Genomic DNA, 20115 nt, shown 5'->3' with positions numbered 1-20115 from the left:
AATCCGGTCATGTGTCTTTTAAAATGAGTCAAATGTAGGGAATTCCAACTTCAGACAACAGTGGCTCCACAAATGTTTTTAGTCCACAAATGTTTTTAGTGCTGGTGATATGCAGACAGCATTTGTCCCAAAATAACTATTAGGTGGCATGTTTCTACCAAATAACAAATCTGGGTCTAGAGTCAGGGCCAGTGCACACCAAAAACCTCTAGCAGATCCGCAAAACGCTAGAAGTTTTTGAAGCAGATTTTCAGAGCGATTCTAGGCATGTTTAGAGAAATTTTCTAAACATGCCTCCAAACCGCCAAACTACCCGCCCACCCACCTGGTCGTTGGCAGTGAGACCTACACAAGCTCAACCCTAGTGCCCTTGCTGACCCCCTCCATGCCCTCTCCTCCACTCTCCCCACCCTAACCTGTCCTAATCTTGCTGCAGCTCAGTATTGCCAAACTCTCATCAGCCCTAGAAAAAGCTGTTCCCCCAATATTCCGCCGCAACCGCTTCTCTAACCCCCAGTCCTGACGCACTTACCATACTCGCAACCTCCAGAGGGTAACACGTGCCACTAAATGGAAATGGAGGAAAACTCGACTTAACCAGGATTTCCTTCAGTACAAGACTAACCTGCTGCAGTTCCACACTGCCCTTACTGATGCGAAGCAGGAATACTTTACCAAGCTCATCGGAGCACAACCTTCCAACCTCCGGCGTCTTTTTGCAACTTTCAACTCCCTGCTTAACCTGCTGGGCGGTCTGGACGAGCTCAGCTCGTCCAGTACCGCCGGAGCCTGCCGCTCAGGCCCTGCTGGGCCGATTTGGCTCAAATAAAAAGCAGCACACGCAGCCGGCACGAAAGAGGGTCCCCCCAGCCGCCTGAGCCCAGCGTAGCCGGAACAAAAAGTTCCGGCCAGCGCTAAGGGCTGGATCGGAGGCGGCTGACGTCAGGACGTCGGCTGACGTCGATGACGTCACTCCGCTCGTCGCTATGGCGACGATGTAAGCAAAACAAGGAAGGCCGCTCATTGCGGCCTTCCTTGTTTATTCTGGGCGCCGGAGGCGATCGGAAGAACGCCTCCGGAGCGCCCTCTAGTGGGCTTTCATGCAGCCAACTTTCAGTTGGCTGCATGAAATAGTTTTTTTTTTATTAAAAAAAAACCCTCCCGCAGCCTGCCTGGCGATCTTAATAGAACGCCAGGCAGGTTAAACCCCACCCTCCGTTTCCTCCCTCTCTGCCACAGATTTAGCCACCCAGTTCACCAACAAAATTGTCTCCATCCGTCAGGAAATATCCAATCTTCAATCTTCACCTACCACCTCCTCCCAACCAGCTCCTCCTAACCAGCTCCTCCTCCACCCTATCCTCCCCTCACCTCCTTCACGCCTACTACCACTGAGGAAGTCAACCTCCTACTGCAGACTTCCCATACTGCTACCTCCCCCCCTTGACCCCATCCCTTCTGATTTACTCCAGCCTAACTTCACCGATTTGGCCCCAGTCCTCACTACCCTGTTTAACCTCTCTCTAGCCACAGGCACCTTCCCTTCAGACTTCAAGCAGGCCACTGTACTACCCCTGCTCAAGAAACCCTCCCTCGACCCCTCACTACCCTCCAATTACCGCCCTATCTCCCTCCTCCTCTTTTTTCCTCTAAACTCCTTGCACGTCTGGTTCACAAACGCCTGACCCAGTACCTCAATGCCAACTCACTGCTAGACCCACTGCAATCTGGATTTCGGCCTGCCCATTCAACCGAAACTGCTCTCACCAAAGTAATCAATGACCTTGCCTTAGCTAAAGCTGAAGGTAAATACTCCACTCTCCTCCTCCTTTACCTTTCAGCAGCTTTTGACACAGTAGATCATCCCCTACTCTTCCAGTCCATGGGCATTCACGACCTCGCCCTGACCTGGCTTTCATCCTACCTCTCCAACCGCTCCTTCACGACCTCCTTCAATGAGTCCTCATCCACCCCCAACCATCTTGCGGTGGGAGTCCCCCAAGGCTCAGTCCTTAGCCCCCTACTGTTCTCCCTATACACATCCTCTATTGGCAAGGTTATCTCCTCCATGGGTTTTAACTACCATCTGTATGCAGATGACACCCAGATCTACCTCCACACCCCTGACTACCAAGGTGTCCTCCTGCCTATCAGCAATCTCCTCCTGGATGTCTGCTATGTTCCTGAAACTAACTCTAGACAAAACGGAATTTATGATCTTCCCACCCCGGCTATCCCTGACCCTCCCAGATGTGCCTGTCACTGTTAACCACACTACCATTCGCCCTACCTCTCAAGCCTGCTGTCTGGGAGTCACCCTGGACTCTGCACTCTCCTTCACTCCTCACATCCAAAGCCACACAAAGTCCTGCAACTTCCACCTTCATAACATCTGCAAGATCCACCCTTTCCTGACCTCTGTTGCCACCAAACGCCTTATCCATGCCCTCATAATTTCCCGCCTTGACTACTGCAATGCCCTTCTGTCTGGTCTCCCTATGACCCGAATAGCCCCGCTGCAGTCCATCATGAATGCGGCAGCCAGAATTATCCACTTCTCCCATCGCTCCACCACGGCAGCTCCCCTCCGTGAATCCCCCCACTGGCTTCCTGTCCAGAATCAGATTCAAGATACTGTGTCTGATCTACAAATCTGTCCACAAAACCTGTCCAACCTACATTTCCGATCTTACTCAGTGGTACACACCTAGCCGCTCACTCCGCTCTTCCAATGAACTTCACCTAACCGCCCCCCCCCCGCATCACCCAGTCCCATGCACGCCTCCAGGACTTCTCAAGAGCTGCTCCAACACTATGGAACGCCCAACCTCCACCCATTAGGGCAGCCCCTTCCTTCAACATCTTCAAGAAGGCCCTTTAAAACTCACTTTTTCACTCTGGCCTACCACCCCTCACAAGTGCTCTGAACCCGCAGCTGAACTCTGGTCTCCTACCTTTTGTGTCCCTACCTCTCCCTCTAGATTGTAAGCCTTTGGGCAGGGTGGTCCTCCTTTTGTGTCCTACCTGATCATGCACCTCCATTACTGTGCACCCATGCTATGCATTTGAGTGAACTCAAATCGCCTAATCTCCATGCTCCCATCCAGTGACTGACTAAGCATTACCTTGTACTCTTACTGTGTCACGTGATATGGTTTTTGTTGTATTCTTGTACGTCATATTGCTGTATGTCACCCCTAAATATTGTCTGTAACCTAAACTAATGTCCAGCACTGCGTAATATATTGGCGCTTTATAAATACAATAAATGCCTAGCATAATTACATTTTTAATTTTTTTTGGAGCGTTTTTGTGTAGCAGATTTCATATATTTTCACCGTGATGTTGCGCTCAGTCCTCACTTCCCTATTAGGCTGCTGACTATACACGGAGTCAAGTCCCAGTCACGTTAATTATCACACTATAGCCGCGCCAGTATTCTGTATCATCGTTTGTAATCCAAGCAGTTCCTAGAAATAAAACACAGCAGACCAGGCCTTCTCATAGTGAGTATTGCCTCATCAGTGACACCCTTGTGCAATTACACACACTGCGTGAGGAATTAATGTACTATCACCATGGTAGATGTGGATCACCCCCCCCCCTTTCCTTCCCTGCTCACCAGAAGTTTTCTTGTCAGTACTGCATATCACAAAACATCCATGCCGCTTAAAACCTTTCAAAACATCAAACGTATTCTCATAGCGTAAAACCACTTTAATAGGCTCCCGAAGGCCCCCACATTAAAACTGCGTACATAAAACTTTCTTGCGTGTTAGCATATCACAATACCACATCGCCGCCAGCTCCGGTCACCTCTCACATGCCCAGGCCGCGTCTCCTTCGATCAGTGGTAGTACAGCGTGCGTCCTCCAAGCTCCAGGCGATGTGGTATTGTGATATGCTAATACGCAAGAAAGTTTTATGCACGCAGTTTTAATGTGGGGGCCATTGGGAGCCTATTAAAGTGGTTTTACGCTATGAGAATACATTTGATGTTTTTAAAGGTTTTAAGTGGCATGGATGTTTTGTGATATGCAGTACTGACAAGAAAACTTCTGGTGAGCAGGGAAGGAAAGGGGGGGGGGGGGGGGGGGTGATCCACATCTACCATGGTGATAGTACATTAATTCCTCACGCAGTGTGTGTAATTGCACAAGGGTGTCACTGATGAGGCAATACTCACTATGAGAAGGCCTGGTCTGCTGTGTTTTATTTCTAGATTTCATATATTGTTACAGTAAAGCTGATAGTGAACAGCTTCTGTAACAAAAACGCTTGGAAAACCGCTCTGATCTAGTGTTTTTCAGAATACATAACTCAAGCGGTTTTCAAACCTCTAACTTTTTTAAAAACGCTCATGAACCGCTCTGGTGTGCACCAGCCCTCAAACTGATTATTGGACAGCTGATGGATGAGTTTTTGCTTAAAGGGACTCCGAGCAGTGCAGAAACTATGGAAAGATGCATATCATTTTAAAGCTCTCTTTCTCCTCTTTCCAATGATATATAAACCGCTGCCCTACGCTTTTTAGTTTTCGGTATTTTCGCGATTGAAATTGCCGCGGCCGCGATTTCAATCGCGAAAATAAAGAAAACTAAAAGGCGTAGAGCGACGATTTAGGTGTCGCCAGAAAGAGGAGAAAGAGAGCTTTAAAATGATATCCATCTTTCCATAGTTACTTGTATTACACAGGACGACACTTTCCCCAGTGTCAGCAGCTCCATTCAGCAGAAAAAGTCGGCCTGTGTAATACAATGTAACTATGGAAAGATGGATATCATTTTAAAGCTCTCTTTCTCCTCTTTCTGGCGACACCTAAATCGTTGCCCTACGCCTTTTAGTTTTCTTTATTTTCGCGATTGAAATCGCGACCGCAGCAATTTCAATCGCGAAAATAGCGAAAACTAAAAGGCGTAGGGCAGCGGTTTATATATCATTGGAAAGAGGAGAAAGAGAGCTTTAAAATGATATGCATTTTTCCATAGTTTCTGCACTGCTCGGAGTCCCTTTAACTGTATCCGTCATATGGATTAAAATTGCACCCATTCGCAGAAACCCCTTAAACTCTGTAAGCATAAAGTAGATAATTGGTAGCTTTCTTTCTTTAGTTTTTAATTTTATTTTGAAATATTTTGTGTTTTAGGGATGGTGGCCTGAAAAGAGACAGAGTGAAAGATTCTTTCAAACAGGAGCAGCAGAAAAATTACAGCAAAATAATTGCAGGACATGATGAATTTCAGAAGACTAACTGACCAGCACCACGTGAAGGCGTATGATACCAGCTCGTTTTTGTAATCTTGAATGCCCATTTTCTACTTTCCAAAGTATAAAGCGTTCTTGCAGGTCATGAACAGTCTCTCTCAAATACTGAACTACTAAGACAGCTGCAGAGACATTACTGGTGTACTAATTTCAAGTGCAAGTAATTTCACAGAATTTGATTTGTATGCAATACAATTTCTGGTAAGAAGTAGGACTTGGCATCTTTCAACAGGATTGCAGCCTGTTAGCACTCATTCCGTCTTTTTTCAGATCTAGATCTCCCTGTATATTTAATTCTGGGTGGAGAAGGTCGAACATGTCCAATGCAGCGCAGGAGATTTGGGCGCAGCGTAGGAATTACGGCTGTAGCGGCGCACAGTGAGTAACTTCGTTGCCGTCAGAAGATGGAGCTGAAGTTAATTTTAAAACACTGTAATTTGGCCACAAGCAATAGCTGTCAGCCGTATTACGTCATTCCCCACCATCCACGTCCACCTGGAGGGGGGATAGTAATTGACGCTGCCGGGACTTGTGCAGGAGTAGGGGAAGCCATATATCGGCTGTATCCTGTGCTCAAGTCTCCTGGCTGCAATTTCATCCATATGCGGAGCAGGTGTGTAAATAACAATATGTGTACACTGTAAAGCCACAAAGAAATGTCACTAGATGCTGTTGGGTATCTCTTCTCTTTAGGATTACATATTACTAGAACACAGCTACCAGAATGCAGAAAATGTTATACAGCAGGATGGCCTGTTGTACTTAAAGGGAACCTGAAGCGAGGAAAATTATTTAAAATAAACACATGATGTAGCTGCAAATGAATATTACATACCTACCTCACTGTCAGTTCCTCTCGGAAGCGCACCATTTTCTTCTTACAGTGATTGCTTCCAGTTCTGACAATATTTTGTCAGAACTGAAATATACCAATTGCTGTCAGTTTTATATATCAGCAGCTGTCAGTTACAACTGAATGTGCAAGGTAATGTCCATATTTCCCTATGGCTCAAGTGGGCGATATTACAGTTTAACAGTGTGCTGACCAGGAAGCTGTTAGGGGGTAATGGCCATTTTTAAAATGGAGGACGGAGAATTCATTGATCACTGAGGACAGACAGGATGCAGTAGAGGAGAAAGACATTGATGAGCAAGACTACACAGGAGATAAGTATGACCTGTGTATTTTGACTTTATTTTCAGTTCAGGTTCTCTTTAAAGTGTAATTTCACTTTTCTTACAACACTGCTACAAATATAGAACAGTGCTACATAAATCACTTTGAAATTAAAAAAATAACCTTTTTTTTTTTTGTTCGGTCTACAGCCGAAAGTGAATTTATAAAATTACCAGGAAGTTAAAATTCCTTTTCCTTATAGGCATGGCAACAGTATAGAGTTTGGTGCACAGAATGTCTGTAGAGTCCCATTTTTCTGCATAGTATCTTTGTTCCTTCTTATCTCTTTTTCTACATCTTGGACTAATCAACTTATTACAAAAGTCTGACACTCCCATTTAGCTTTTTCTGTCTTGTGTGCGTTTGGTGTCTGATGCTTTTATATGCACCTATAAAAAACTAAGAAATATGTGTGTAAATTCTTGCAACGTATAGAGGTGATCTGAGGGAATTGCTTTGTTTTCTTTACAAAAGATGAATTTTACTTTAATTGTAAAGAAAAATAGTTTTTCTCATTATAAAGTTTCAAGTGATTGTAATGTAGCTTTCACAAATCACAATCTCTAATGTAAAGTTTCAACTTTGTGGTATGGCGGAGTGCTACACCTTCTCTTTGCTAAGGGAAAATCAACTGACTGTATGGCAAGATATAAAAAAACAGTGAATAAAATATTTTATCTTTTCTACAAGTTTGTATTAAGAGCTTTTCAACTTTAGGCAGTTGTTTCTATAAGATGAATCTGTAATGCCTTAAAGTATAACCAAGCTAACACTATTGGCTGAGCACCTGCACCTTATGGTTGCTGCATGCAGCTGTCATTTGTGACCTAAACACTATGTAAGTCCTCCTAAGAGGAATTAAATGCTCTTTATAAGTAGACCTTGATTCTTAAAGGATACCCGATGACATGATGAGATAGACATGTGTATGTACAGTGCCTAGCACACAAAATAACTATGCTGTGTTCCTTTTTTCTTTCTCTGCCTGAGAGAGTTAAATATCAGGTATGTAAGTGGCTGACTCAGTCCTGGCTCAGACAGGAAGTGACTACAGTATGACCCTCACTGATAAGAAATTCCCCTTTTTGCCTCTTTCTTGCTCTCAGAAGCCATTTTCTGCTAGGAAAGTGTTTTATAGTTGGAATTTCTTATCAGTGAGGGTCACACTGTAGTCACTTCCTGTCTGAGCCAGGACTGAGTCAGCCACTTGCATACCTGATATTTAACTCTTTCAGGTGGAGAAAGAAAAAAAAAAAGGAAAACAGCATAGTTATTTATTTCACTTCGGGTATCCTTTAAAACTTTGAGAGATGCTCTGCCACCAGATGTTTAATGCCCGTGTTCTGGCATGTTCATTTTAACTGTAGGTTATAAAAATGTAATTGTAAAAACATTTGCGTTAATAAATGTAAAGGTTTTAGCTGCTAGCTGTCAGCAGTAAGGGTCCTTTTCCACTAGCAATCGCAATCACAAATCACAAACGCCAGCGATTGCGATTTTTCATTAATTCTGTTATGCGATTGCGATTTGTGATTTTCATTTGCATTGCATTATCATTGTAAAAATCGCTCCAGCAAGCGATTGCGATTTGCGATTAGCGATTTCCAAATCGAATCACTATAGTGGAAAATACTTCTCGTGATTTCTATGATAAAGTAACAACTCTAGCGATTTAAAAATCACTAGCGATTTGCGGTTTTGCGATTCAGCAATCACAATCGCTCTAGTGGAAAAGGGCCCTTAAGTAGATTGCTGTGTATATAACATGCAGTCGCCATCTCTCCTGCATCAAACACCCCCAAGCCTCTTGGTGACATCACATTTGATCCCGGAAGAAGTCACACCTTCCTAGTGATTGAGAGCCAATGGAGAGGGTGTCACTAGGAAGGTATGGCTTTAGCAGGGATGACAATCCTTGCCCTCTATAATGTTACACACTTCACTGTCAGGGGCATGTGACAGATTCCTGGGATTCGGGAGGGCAGGGGGCAGTGTGAGGGAGAAACAGAATCTTGGTGGTGAAGATGCTTCCACCACTGAGAGTTTGCAGCCTTAACGCTACATTTTTATACTGCAAAAATGAAGTATTTTTGCAGTATTATTCAAATGCACTTTTCTTTAATTGCATTTCTGTGATATGTAGCTATATATTTATAAAAATAGTGTGTCAGAATATGGACATTAATTGTCCAGTGTCAGACTTGTTGGTGGCTTTTAGAAGCTCTGTCATTCTACTGTCAGGTCTTGCCAGGTTTACCGTACTTTCAGGTGTTTAAAATGCTAGTCACAGTTATACTTGCGTTTGTGTACACGCTCTGAAATCTTGAAAAGTATAGCAAAGGTACCATTTAAAAAAATATATATATTTTTATGTACATTTTTTTTTAAAATCTTCTTCATGGGCATGTGATATGGGCTCGGCTTTTCAGCATAGTCTGGCAGACTCGTTATTGCACCCTTTGAAGGCCTGCTGGTCTTTGCCACTCCCCCCTACAGTCCCATTTTAAAGAGGAGGAAGCTTGACAGTCCCATAGGGCACTTCAGGACATTTCTCCATCAACCTCATATGCAATTGCCTACCTTCAGAGAGTGTTGGTGGAATTAACGGAGGAACAGCCCAGCAGTGGTCATATGATAAAGAGTCAGGACAAATGTATATTAACCCTCTGGGCCAGGGGTCTGCAACCTTTAAGACATAAAGAGCCACTTGGACCCGTTTTCGAAAAGAGAAAAAAACTGGGAGCCGCAAAACCATTATAAAACAAATCGTACACTGCATATATTGTTTCTTACCTTAATGCTATATATAATGCTATAATATATATATATATATATATGCCCATATGCACAGTCCTTCAGCAGATATGACCCCCATATGCACAAATCGTTAGCAGATATGACCCCCATATGCACAAATCGTTAGCAGATATGACCCCCATAAGCACAATCCTTCAGCAGATATGACCCCCAAATGCACAATCCTTCAGCAGATATGACCCCCATATGCACAGATAGTTAGCAGATATGACCCCCATATGCACAGATAGTTAGCAGATATGACCCCCATATGCACTGATCGTTAGCAGATATGACCCCCATATGCACAGATAGTTCACAGATATGACCCCCATATGCACAGATAGTTAGCAGATATGACCCCCATATGCACTGATCGTTAGCAGATATGACCCCCATATGCACAGATAGTTCACAGATATGACCCCCATATGCACTGATCGTTAGCAGATATGACCCCCATATGCACAGATAGTTCGCAGATATGACCCCCGTATGCACAATCCAAGCAGATCTGAAAAAAAACACCCCATTTACTCACCTCGTCAGAAGACCTCCTGTCACGATGTCCTCCTGTCCCGACCTCCGGTCCCGACCTAGTGGCGCGCAACTCCCACGATGCTCTACCTACGTCACGTCCTGCCTGCAGGGCTACGGGAAAATGGCCGCCCGAAGCCCTGCACGGCACTGGTCCGGCGGCCTCTCTGATAGGCTGCCGGCCAGCAACAACAGCACACATCACATGCGCCCCGCAGCCAGTCAGCCACTGACACTGGAGCCGCGGCGAAAGAGAAAAAGAGCCGCATGCGGCTCCGGAGCCGCGGGTTGCCGACCCCTGCTCTGGGCGATACAATTATATCGCCCAGGAGGTGGCGCAGCACTATTTTTTTTTATTTTTTAAATCATGTAGCGAGCCCAGGGCTCGCTACATGATAGCCGCAGCGGCATCCCCCCACCCACTCCGATCGCCTTCGGCGATCAGAGTAAGCAGGAAATCCCGTTAAGAACGGGATTTCCTGCTGGGCTTCCCCGGTCGCCATGGCGATGGGGCGGGATGACGTCACCGACATCATGGACGTCGTGACGTCGGAGGGAGTCCAGATCCACCCCTCAGCGCTGCCTGGCACTGATTGGCCAGGCTGCGCAAGGGGGAGGGGGGGGGGGACTGCACGGCGAGCGGCGGCGAGCGGAAGTTACACGCAGCTAGCAAAGTGCTAGCTGCGTGTAACAAAAAAAAAATTATGCAAATCGGCCCACCAGGGCCTGAGAAATCCTCCTGCGCGATATACCCCGAGCTCAGCTCGGGATTATCGCTCAGGAGGTTAAACCACTATCGCGAAAAAAGTAAGCTGTTAAAATCTGACAGAACTGACAGGTTTTGAGCCAGTCCATCTCCTCTTCATGGGGGATTCTCAGGCTTTTCTTTGTTTTCAATGCATTTCCTGAACAGCTGTTGCAAAGAAAACCCTGAGCATCCCCCATGAGGAGATGGACTGGCCCAAAACCTGTCAGTTCTGTCAGATTTTAACTTCCTACTTTTCGCGATAGGGGTCCTTTAATTTTTATTTTGTTTTTGATAGATACTTTTGTTATACTGTTTTGGCGTCAAGGATGATGGATGGACTGTTTTAAAAAATACCAGAAAGAGGGTTTAAATGGTGTAATGAATGTCAATAAAATCTTTATATGGTTTGTAAAAGACTTTGTGATTTTTAATGCGCCTCTTATAGTAATGTTTTTTCATTACTATACTAGATTTATAAATTGTACTTAAAAATAAATATTTTCTGCCTGAACTGACCTGCCACAACCCAGTGTTTTATGTATGCAAATGAGGCAGTCAAACTCAGCTAGGGCTCTCCTGAAAAGTAAATAGAAACAAAACACTTTCCTCTAGTTGAGCTATGCTCATAGCAAGAGAGTGCTTTCAAGCTTAAAAGTCCATTTTTATTTTTGTTGGGAGCTTAAAGGACAACTGAAGTGCAAAGAATATGGAGGCTGCCATATTTATTTACTTCTAAAAAATACCAGTTGCCTGGCCCTGCTGATATTTTTGGCTGCAGAAGTGTCTGAGTTACACCAGAAACAGGCATGCAGTCAATCTTGTCAGATTTGACAATAATGTCAAATGCCTGATCTGCTGCATGCTTTTTCAAGGTCTATGGCTAAAAGTATGAGAGGCAGAGGATCAGCTGGATAGCCAGGCAACCTAAACTGGGAGGGATATGGATGTTTCCTTTTAAACAAAACCTGACTGACTTCCTGCTGATCTCATTGGTTGTAGTAGTGGCTGAATGACACACCTGAAACAAGCATGCAGCTAATCCAGTCTGACTTCAGTCAGAGCACCTGCTCTGCATGCTTGTTGGGGGGCTGTGGCAAAAAGTATTAGAGACACAGGATCAGCAGAAGAGCCAGGCAACTGCTATTATTTTAAAAGGAAACATCCATATCCTTCTCAGTTTAGGTTCCCTTTAAAAGGAAATAAATATGGCAACCTCCATATCCCTCTCACTTCAGTTGTTCTTTAATGAAATATACTAACATAGCTGGTGTGCAAAATGTAATTTCTTAGATTGAAAATAACAATGTGAGACTCTGGGAAAGTTCTACATTCCACTGCTACTTAGCAAGAAAATGAACAGCGCTACTTAAAAACAGGCAAGTGCTTACTTGCAAAAGAGTGCAAGCCCCACTTGTGGGATATAATACACACCGAGCATACACATGACCTGTCTACCACTGGAGGATATTGGTTTCCTGTAACAGCTTGCATGCAACCTATTAAGTACTCGTCCCTCCCACTGCGAAGAAGTCAATCCTCCATGGGAGGGGCCTAACACTGACTAAATCCTAACCTATGTATATGCATAGCATGGGTGCGGCTAATCAAGTAAAATAGAAAACTGAAAATTGCGCAAAAGGTGGATCAGCGCAACACCAGGCCCCCTCCGAATGACCTCCACCAGAGACGCGCCGAGCCCCCCCAGGAACTACAAACGCACCTTGAACCCAAACAGAAGCTCTGCATATACTCCAAAAGCATGGCTGTTAAGTGGGAGCAGCTGACCAAAAACAAATTAAATTAGTACATAGCAAGAAAATGAACAGTGCTACTTAAAAACAGGCAAGTGCCTACCTGCAAAAGAGTGCAAGCCCCACTTGTGGGATATAATACACACCGAGCATACACATGACCTGTCTACCACTAGAGGATGTTGGTTTCCTGTAACAGCTTGCATGCAACCTATTAAGTACTCGTCCCTACCACTGCGAAGAAGTCAATCCTCCATGGGAGGGGCCTAACACTAACTAAATCCTAACCTATGTATATGCATAGCCTGGGTGCGGCTAATCAAGTAAAATCGAAAACCGTTTTCGAAAAGGTTGCATGCAAGCTGTCACAGGAAACCAACATCAACCCTTCAGTGGTGGACAGGTCATGTGTATGCTCGGTGTGTATTATATCCCACAAGTGGGGCTTGCACTCTTTTGCAGGTAGGCACTTGCCTGTTTTTAAGTAGCGCTGTTCATTTTCTTGCTATGTACTAATTTAATTCGTTTTTGGTCAGCTGCTCCCACTTTACAGCCATGCTTTTGGTGTATATGCAGAGCTTCTGTTTGGGTTCAAGGTGCGTTTGTAGTTCCTGGGGGGGCTCAGCGCATCTCTGATGGAGGCCATTCGGAGGGGGCCTGGTGTTGCGCTGATCCACCTTTTGCGCAATTGCACTGCTACTGCACATACTATTAATTATGGTTTAGCTGTAGTGCTTGTAAAGCGCACAGTTGTAAATTTAATTAAAAGATTGAAAGGGTTTTGTCTTAACATGGTGGTAATATGGGGATCTTTTTTGTCTGTTTCTTCTAATTGTTATAAACTGTTCTTATATCACCTTGCTTCGACACCACCGTCTCACAGACTGTGAGATCACTTGACTCTCCACACAGCAAACAGGAGATAGACTTTCTCAGGCTTCTTCAATGTTTACGTTATTTATTCAGGAAACCGGAATACAGATAGATACATTCATCATATCCTAGCCATGCCAATCTTCATGTTGCGTTACAAGCTCGTGATTAGACTCCCTGCTGAAGTCAATCAGGTACCTTCTTCCTAACTACGTTACACTAAACTACCTATGTACAGCATACATTATATCAGATTACAGAAAGGAAGAACATGCGTAGAGGTCCCAGTCGGCCTTGCGAGCTAGTGCGGAAGGAAGAAGCAGAATGCTCTCTCCATCGCTCACTCCGGGTTTAATACCGACTAGGAAAGAGTTAAATATGACATCATCTTCGCCACCCCCTAGATCAGATTATTGGTGGACCCACTCGTGGTGTCATCATACCCACCTACTTGATTAATAATCAATGAGGCATTTGACCTAAATGCAGGAATGTGGATGTTTAGTAAATATGGCCGATGTTTACTGTTCATGTGGTGTACGTGGAGGTCAGAGTAGGCCGATGGCCTTCTTTTAGGAACATGTTCTCAGTATCTGCGTGTATCCTCTGCTACACGCAGACCCTGAGATGCCTCTGCCTGCATCACAAAACCTCTATTGATTTTAAAGGCATACACTGCGGACCAGCCTTTTACATAAAACTCAGGCCAAGTAACTGAGGCCTACTTAAATTATAACACTAATCAAATGCCAAAGAGAGTTACTTTTGTATCCTCATTCTTCTGCTCGTTGTGTTTGGAAATGTTCATCTAATAGTGTGGATATTCATGCTTCTTCAGATAATCATTGACTTTACATGTGTAAAGGCCTTGCATTTTTCAGATGTCATGATAGGAGAGTTTATTCCAGACTAGATATGAAGGTTAATGCTGAGAAAACAAATGCATCCTCAATTTATCTATAAAGATTCTCTGGAAATAGGTAAAGAAGCTAATACGAGAACTAGTCTGGGTTATTATATTGGGCCTTTGATTAAAGGAACCATGAGACATGAGATGCAATGATCTGATGTCTATGGATAGCAGCAGACACCACTGATAATCAAATAAAAACTTTTGGATTTTATATTGTCATGCTGGAGATGTCATTCCTTATCTGTGCATTGCCATAATGTTTTCTTTTGGCCTTAAAGTATACCTAACCCCAAGGCAAAGCTACCTAAGTTAAGCAAACATGTTAAATACATTAAGTTAAAGCTGGATTTACACACTGTACCTCTGTGTTGTCAGTTCCTCTCCTTTTTTTTTCCTGTAGTCCTCATCACCTTTTGAAAAATCTGACTTTTAAGTTTTAGTCAAATTGAAAGAAGCAGGTCTGCCACACTGTTCCCTCTTGTCACCATTTCATTTCCTCATCTTTCCCACCCCTTAAAGGGAATGTCCAAGCAAAATAAAAAAATGAGTTTCACTTACCTGGGCCTTCTACCAGCCCCATGCAGCCATCCTGTGCCCTCGTAGTCACTCACTGCTGCTCCAGTCCCCTGCTGGCAGCTTGCCAACCTGGGAGGTCGGCGGGACGCATTGCGTACATTTTTACGCATTCCCGCTAGTGCAGGAACATTAACACATACATTTTTACGCGTTACTGGTTCAAAGCGTAAATTGGGGACTGGAGCAGCAGTGAGTGACTACGAGGGCACAGGATGGCTGCATGGGGCTGGTAGAAGCCCCAGGTAAGTGAAACTCCATTTTTTTATTTTGCTTGAAGTGTAGTGTGTAAACTGCAAATATTAGACAATGATGCGATGGTATAAAACAACTATATAACTGAAAATAAAAATTAGACTATTTTCTTTGCTACTAAAGTTCTAGTAATATGTACTACACAACCAATTCATTATATCATATATATTTTTCCGCTTCAGTGTCACTTTAAGTTGTGGTACACTTTAGCAGTAGAGTGTTGTACCATGTTAGCTATTAGTAAAAGCAGGAAGTTTAGAATAAGTATGATACCATTTATTGGCTAACTTTTTAAAAGAAAAAGATTACCGGTAAGCTTTTGGCTTGGTGTCTTAACGATAATGTAAAGTGAGGCTCTGATAAGTAATATACTTGTTTTAAGCCCCATTCACCATAGAGCGTTTTGCCGGCGATTTCGGCTAAACGCTCAAGCACTAGTGCAATGAAACCCTATGGGCCCGTTCTTACTTAGGTGTTTTGCGTTAATCGGTGGCGATTTAACGCAAATCGCCAAAGCAAACGTGTAGCCTGCACCATTTTCAGGCGATTTCCCTGATGTTCACGTTTCAGTGCTATGGAAGCGCTAAACGCAATCGCTGAGAAATCGCTGCGGTGTTCAGTGATTTTTTTTCCGCATGAAATTGCGGAAATTCACTCCTGCAAAACGCCGGCGGTGATCACCAGCGTTTTGCACTTTCAAGTGTGAATGGGGTCTTAGGCTATGGTCCCACTTCTCCACATTCTCCGCTCATTGCTAAGTGGACAGTGAACGGCACCCATTTTATATATAGGAGCTGTTCACACTTGTCACGCTGCAACAGATCCATGGGATTCACTGCAGTAAGGTTACCATACTTCTATGCAGTCTGTGATAATTCCGGGCCAGGTGCGTACTATAAGGTAGCACATCTGCCCTGGGCTCCAGCTGGATCACAGCTGACCATCGGAGCGGACATTACACTGTTTACGCCTCATGTTCCAACAGCAGGTGGGAAACGGAGCCTTACGGATTTTACTTCTATTCTACAATTGAAGCTTGTGTTATGTCATTGTTTGCATTTCAAACATGACTTCGCAGCTGCCCATTCTCTATACTCAGCATTTTCAGATGCTATCAGCTCTTGAATAGAGGAGAAATTACAAGTGCAAGGAGCTAGTATAATCCTGAAGAAGCGATGGAGGTTCAAACAACTCATTCAAGCAGAGATCATATTGTAGATTGTGTGCTCTCGATATAGGCATAGTGTAACAGCTTATACATAATGACAATACTGGGAATAACATACCTGTATCTGTAAAAGGGGTAACATCTAATATTGCCATTAACCACTTCCAAAAGCCAATTGCCAACTTTCTTGAAAACTGGGGCATTTTTTTTAAGCTGAAAATTATTACAAAAAATGGGCCTTTGCCATGGAAGAAAATGTGACCATTGCACACACCATTGTGTAAGATGCTTGAAGTGATTTTGCAACTACAGTAGAAAAATGAAAGGTAAGCTCGGGATGGTTGCTATGGGCAGTACATGTAGTTTTCAATCCATTTAGGGTTTTGTTTTTTTCCTTCATTGAAAAATATGCCAATTAAAAAAAGTAATTGCTGTAAAAGAGGAACTCTGAACGAAAATGTTAAACACACATTTTATCCATATATATATGTAGCTTGATGTTATGTTTTTTTTTTTGGGGGGGGGGGGGGTTGTTTGGTTGTTTTTGTCATTACTTGTGTTTTCTGTAGACACTGCTGAAAAATAAATATGCCTCCAGCAAGTGTTCCAAATTTTGAGTTGTAATTGGTTGCTGTAAATGTACGCCCTTCTTTTGTAATGTGATAGCCAGAAGTATTGTACACTAGCATCAACCATCAGGATTCAGCAATTACCAGTGGCTTCTAGGAATCATGGAAAGGGTAATCTCCTGTATAATAGGCAATTGGTATAGGATGCAGCATTAGCCTGTCCTGATAGTCCTGCCCCAGCTCATATTTTCTTTAGGTAGTGGCATAGAATTCATTATCTGTACTGGTCAACTCACCCATAGGCCCTTATTCAATTCAAAAGGCTCTGCACACTGGTGCCCAGCATACTTTATCGCTCCTCACACTTTATTATTGATCTTGGAAGCTGAGAGCACAGTGTCGCTTCAATATCTACTGTGAGGTTTGTCAGCCTGCACTGTGTTCCAGACGCATCAGTCACAAGAGCCCCACTGGCCGTGAACACGCAAAACCGTCCGATCCGATTCTAGCACACAGATTGAGAGCTATGGACGCAATCTGCGTAGAATTGGCGGAGTTTGAGCGTCACGACGCAGTAGGGAGCCTGTGAGGTTACGAAAATACACTTTTACTCCAACCCAGGGGTAGATTTGCCACCATCTCTGTTTTCTATCAGCCCAGAGAAAACTGCTAACTGGCTATAGACCTGTGAAACAAACAACCGGTTAAAACTGTGCAATTCCTATCTATCTATCAAAACAGTAGCGTCCCTTCGGAAGTTTAGGTCTCGTCTGTGTATACTGAATAGAAGGTTTTACTGAGAGGTAAAGACCTTTTAAAAAGCCTTTATTTGTTACAATATAAATAATTAATATATACAGACAATCGTGAACAATTAAACGATGAGAGACAGTGATAACACAGTACATAAAAGAAAAAGGGATAAAAAGAACGAATACTTATGATTCTGTGGAAAGTCCGTTCGGGAAAAGACAAAGTTCCTTTGTTGCAGTTAGTTCGCAATATGGCCGAACCACATGGCCGTTGCTCCGCCTGCAAGATGGCCACTGCTATTTCCCCAAGCAGTGGCAGTCTTTTCGGTATGATGGAAAGTGGGGGAATTGGCTGGGGGTCCTCATGCAATCAGTTTTGAGCACTGACATTTCTGGGCGGAGTCTCAAGCTCAGCCCAGGGGCGTGTCAGGCAGTGAGTTCTCAGGGGAGGAACTTCCAGCCATCCACAAAATATGTCCAATTTCATACCCCGCCGGGGTTTTGTCGCACATGCAAACCGATTTCATATTCAGATTGGGCTGAGAATACACGTTCATAGGACATCAAACTTGCAATATTTGGGGCGCACGGGGACCCCATTATTCATATCTCAGCCCCTGCTCGGGTTACCTGGCTATGTCTAGTATCACCATATTCTACAGAATTAGGGAAACAAAATTATGTAATTTTCATATTCCTCCCATGGATGGTATTTGCAAAATGTGACAAAGTTATCAACACCATGCATTCCATACTCAGTCTAGTCGGTGCCGTCAAGACTGGGAGGAATGTAGGTGTCAATAGACCTCATGCTGTGCTAGCTTCCCCTGTTGAATAGACTCTGTTGGTATTTCAGCTCTGCCCAATTAGCACATTAGTGTCACCAGAGCTTTTCCGGGGGCCTTAACAGGATTTCTTGCTAAACCAGGTTGCTTTAGCCATATGCTAACGCAGGCCCATTCAGCCCTCATGGCAAAAGGGGGGGGAAGGCAGGAAGGAAAACTTCTATTTTAAAAATAAAGAATGTCAGTTTTCCGATCACGGTTGCGATCGGACAATCGGCCGCGAATCCTCGGACGACTGGGCGTCGCCCGGCGTCACACCTCCCCCTTCCCGAGCTCTGCTCAGGGAGGTGTCAACAGGACGCCTTCCGTAGCAGCTATTGGCGCTGTTGGGTCGGGTTCCCCCTGACACCGCGACAGCCCATCAGCGTTTTGGTGTCGGCTGCCTGCTTTGTGTTGGATCGTAAAGTCGTACTGCTGCAATGACAGGCTCCACCGTAGGAGCTTGCCGTTGGTTCCAGCAGTACGGTTTAGCCAACTCAGGGGATTGTGATCAGTGACGATCGTGAAGGAGCGGCCGTACAGATACGACTGCAGTTTCTGTAGGGCCCACACGATCGCCAGGCACTCCTTTTCAGTTGTGGAGTAGGCTACCTCTCGGGGCAGGAGCTTCCGGCTCAGGTAGAGGATAGGGTGTTCATCCCCCTTTCCATCCACCTGGCTGAGGACTGCGCCGAGACCGTAGTCAGAGGCATCGGTTTGCACCACAAACCGACGACTGAAGTCTGGGGCCTGAAGCACAGGGGCGCTTGCGAGGGCCTGCTTCAAGGCCTGGAAGGCATTCTCGCAAGCGGGGGTCCAGCTAACAACCTTGGGGTGCTTCTTGCTAGTGGCATCGGTCAGGGGCTTCGCCAGTGTACTATAGGCGGGAACAAATTTCCTATAGTAGCCGGCGGTCCCCAGGAACGCCTGGACCTGCTTTTTCGTGATAGGTCGAGGCCATGCCAGGATGGCGTCCACCTTTCCCGTGTCAGGTTTCAGGGTGTTACCCCCCACCCGGTGACCTAAGTACTGCACCTCGGTCATGCCAATCTGACACTTACTCGGTTTAACCGTCAGATTGGCCATGGCCAGCCTCTCTAGTACCTGGGACAGGTGTTTGAGGTGTTCTTCCCAGGTGGGGCTGAACACCGCAATGTCATCCAGATACGCTACAGCGAACCCTTGCATTCCCTCTAGCAGGTCGTTCACGGCCCGCTGAAACGTGGCGGGGCGTTCTTCATCCCAAAGGGCATCATCGTGAACTCGAAGAGGCCGAAAGGGGTGATGAAGGCCGACTTTTGCCTCGCGTCAGGTGCAAGTGGTATCTGCCAATACCCCCGGCTCAGATCCATGATTGATAGGTACCTGGCTGATGCCAGTGTATCTAGCAGCTCATCAATGCGAGGCATGGGGTAGGCGTCTGTAGTGGTGATGGCGTTCAGTTTCCTGTAGTCTACGCAGAACCGAGTTGTCTGGTCCTTCTTGGGGACCAGGACAACAGGGGCTGCCCAGGCACTACTGGACTTTTGAACCACCCCTAACTCCAGCATCTCCCTCACCTCCTTCTGCATGTCCGCCTGTACCTCGGGAGAGACACGGTAAGCGGATTGCCTGATGGGGGGATGGGTACCTGTATCTACCCCATGCACCGCCATACTGGTCCGCCCCGGGATACCGGAGAAGGTGTGCTGGTACTGGCCCAGCACCTTCTGTAACTGCTCTTGCTGGGCTGAGGCGAGCTGTGGATTGACGTTTAGGTCGCCGTCCACATCTCGTACGTCAGCCAGCAGGTCTAACAGGGGGTCTGCCTCTCCCTGCTCTAACCGGCTGCACACTGGCAGCGCATACTGGGTCCTGTCATGGTGGGCCTTCAGCATGTTTACATGAAAGCTCTTCTGCTTCCTGCCCCCCATG

The 20115-nt window shown here is 45.1% G+C and overlaps 1 protein-coding gene and 1 long non-coding RNA gene across 2 annotated transcripts in view; both read left to right on the top strand.

Annotated features, from left to right (window-relative positions):
* The window catches only part of GPAT3 (glycerol-3-phosphate acyltransferase 3), an 88579-nt gene extending 81448 nt beyond the window's left edge, over nucleotides 1-7131 (top strand). Inside the window, exon 12 of the mRNA XM_068233517.1 lies at nucleotides 5147-7131. Coding sequence (XP_068089618.1) covers nucleotides 5147-5255 — 109 coding nt within the window. The 3' untranslated portion in view covers nucleotides 5256-7131. The remainder of the gene's footprint in view (nucleotides 1-5146) is intronic.
* A 504-nt stretch (nucleotides 7132-7635) lies between these two features.
* Nucleotides 7636-10937, top strand: LOC137505362 (uncharacterized). Its single transcript, XR_011019984.1, has 2 exons — nucleotides 7636-7885; nucleotides 8188-10937. It is a non-coding gene; the product is annotated as an uncharacterized lncRNA (long non-coding RNA).
* Nucleotides 10938-20115: the final 9178 nt, after the last annotated feature.

Source organism: Hyperolius riggenbachi, chromosome 1, assembly GCF_040937935.1.
Source record: "Hyperolius riggenbachi isolate aHypRig1 chromosome 1, aHypRig1.pri, whole genome shotgun sequence".
In the NCBI taxonomy this organism is placed as follows: domain Eukaryota; kingdom Metazoa; phylum Chordata; class Amphibia; order Anura; family Hyperoliidae; genus Hyperolius; species Hyperolius riggenbachi.
Note: the sequence above shows the minus strand (reverse complement) of the source record. Positions and strands in the feature narration are given on the sequence as shown.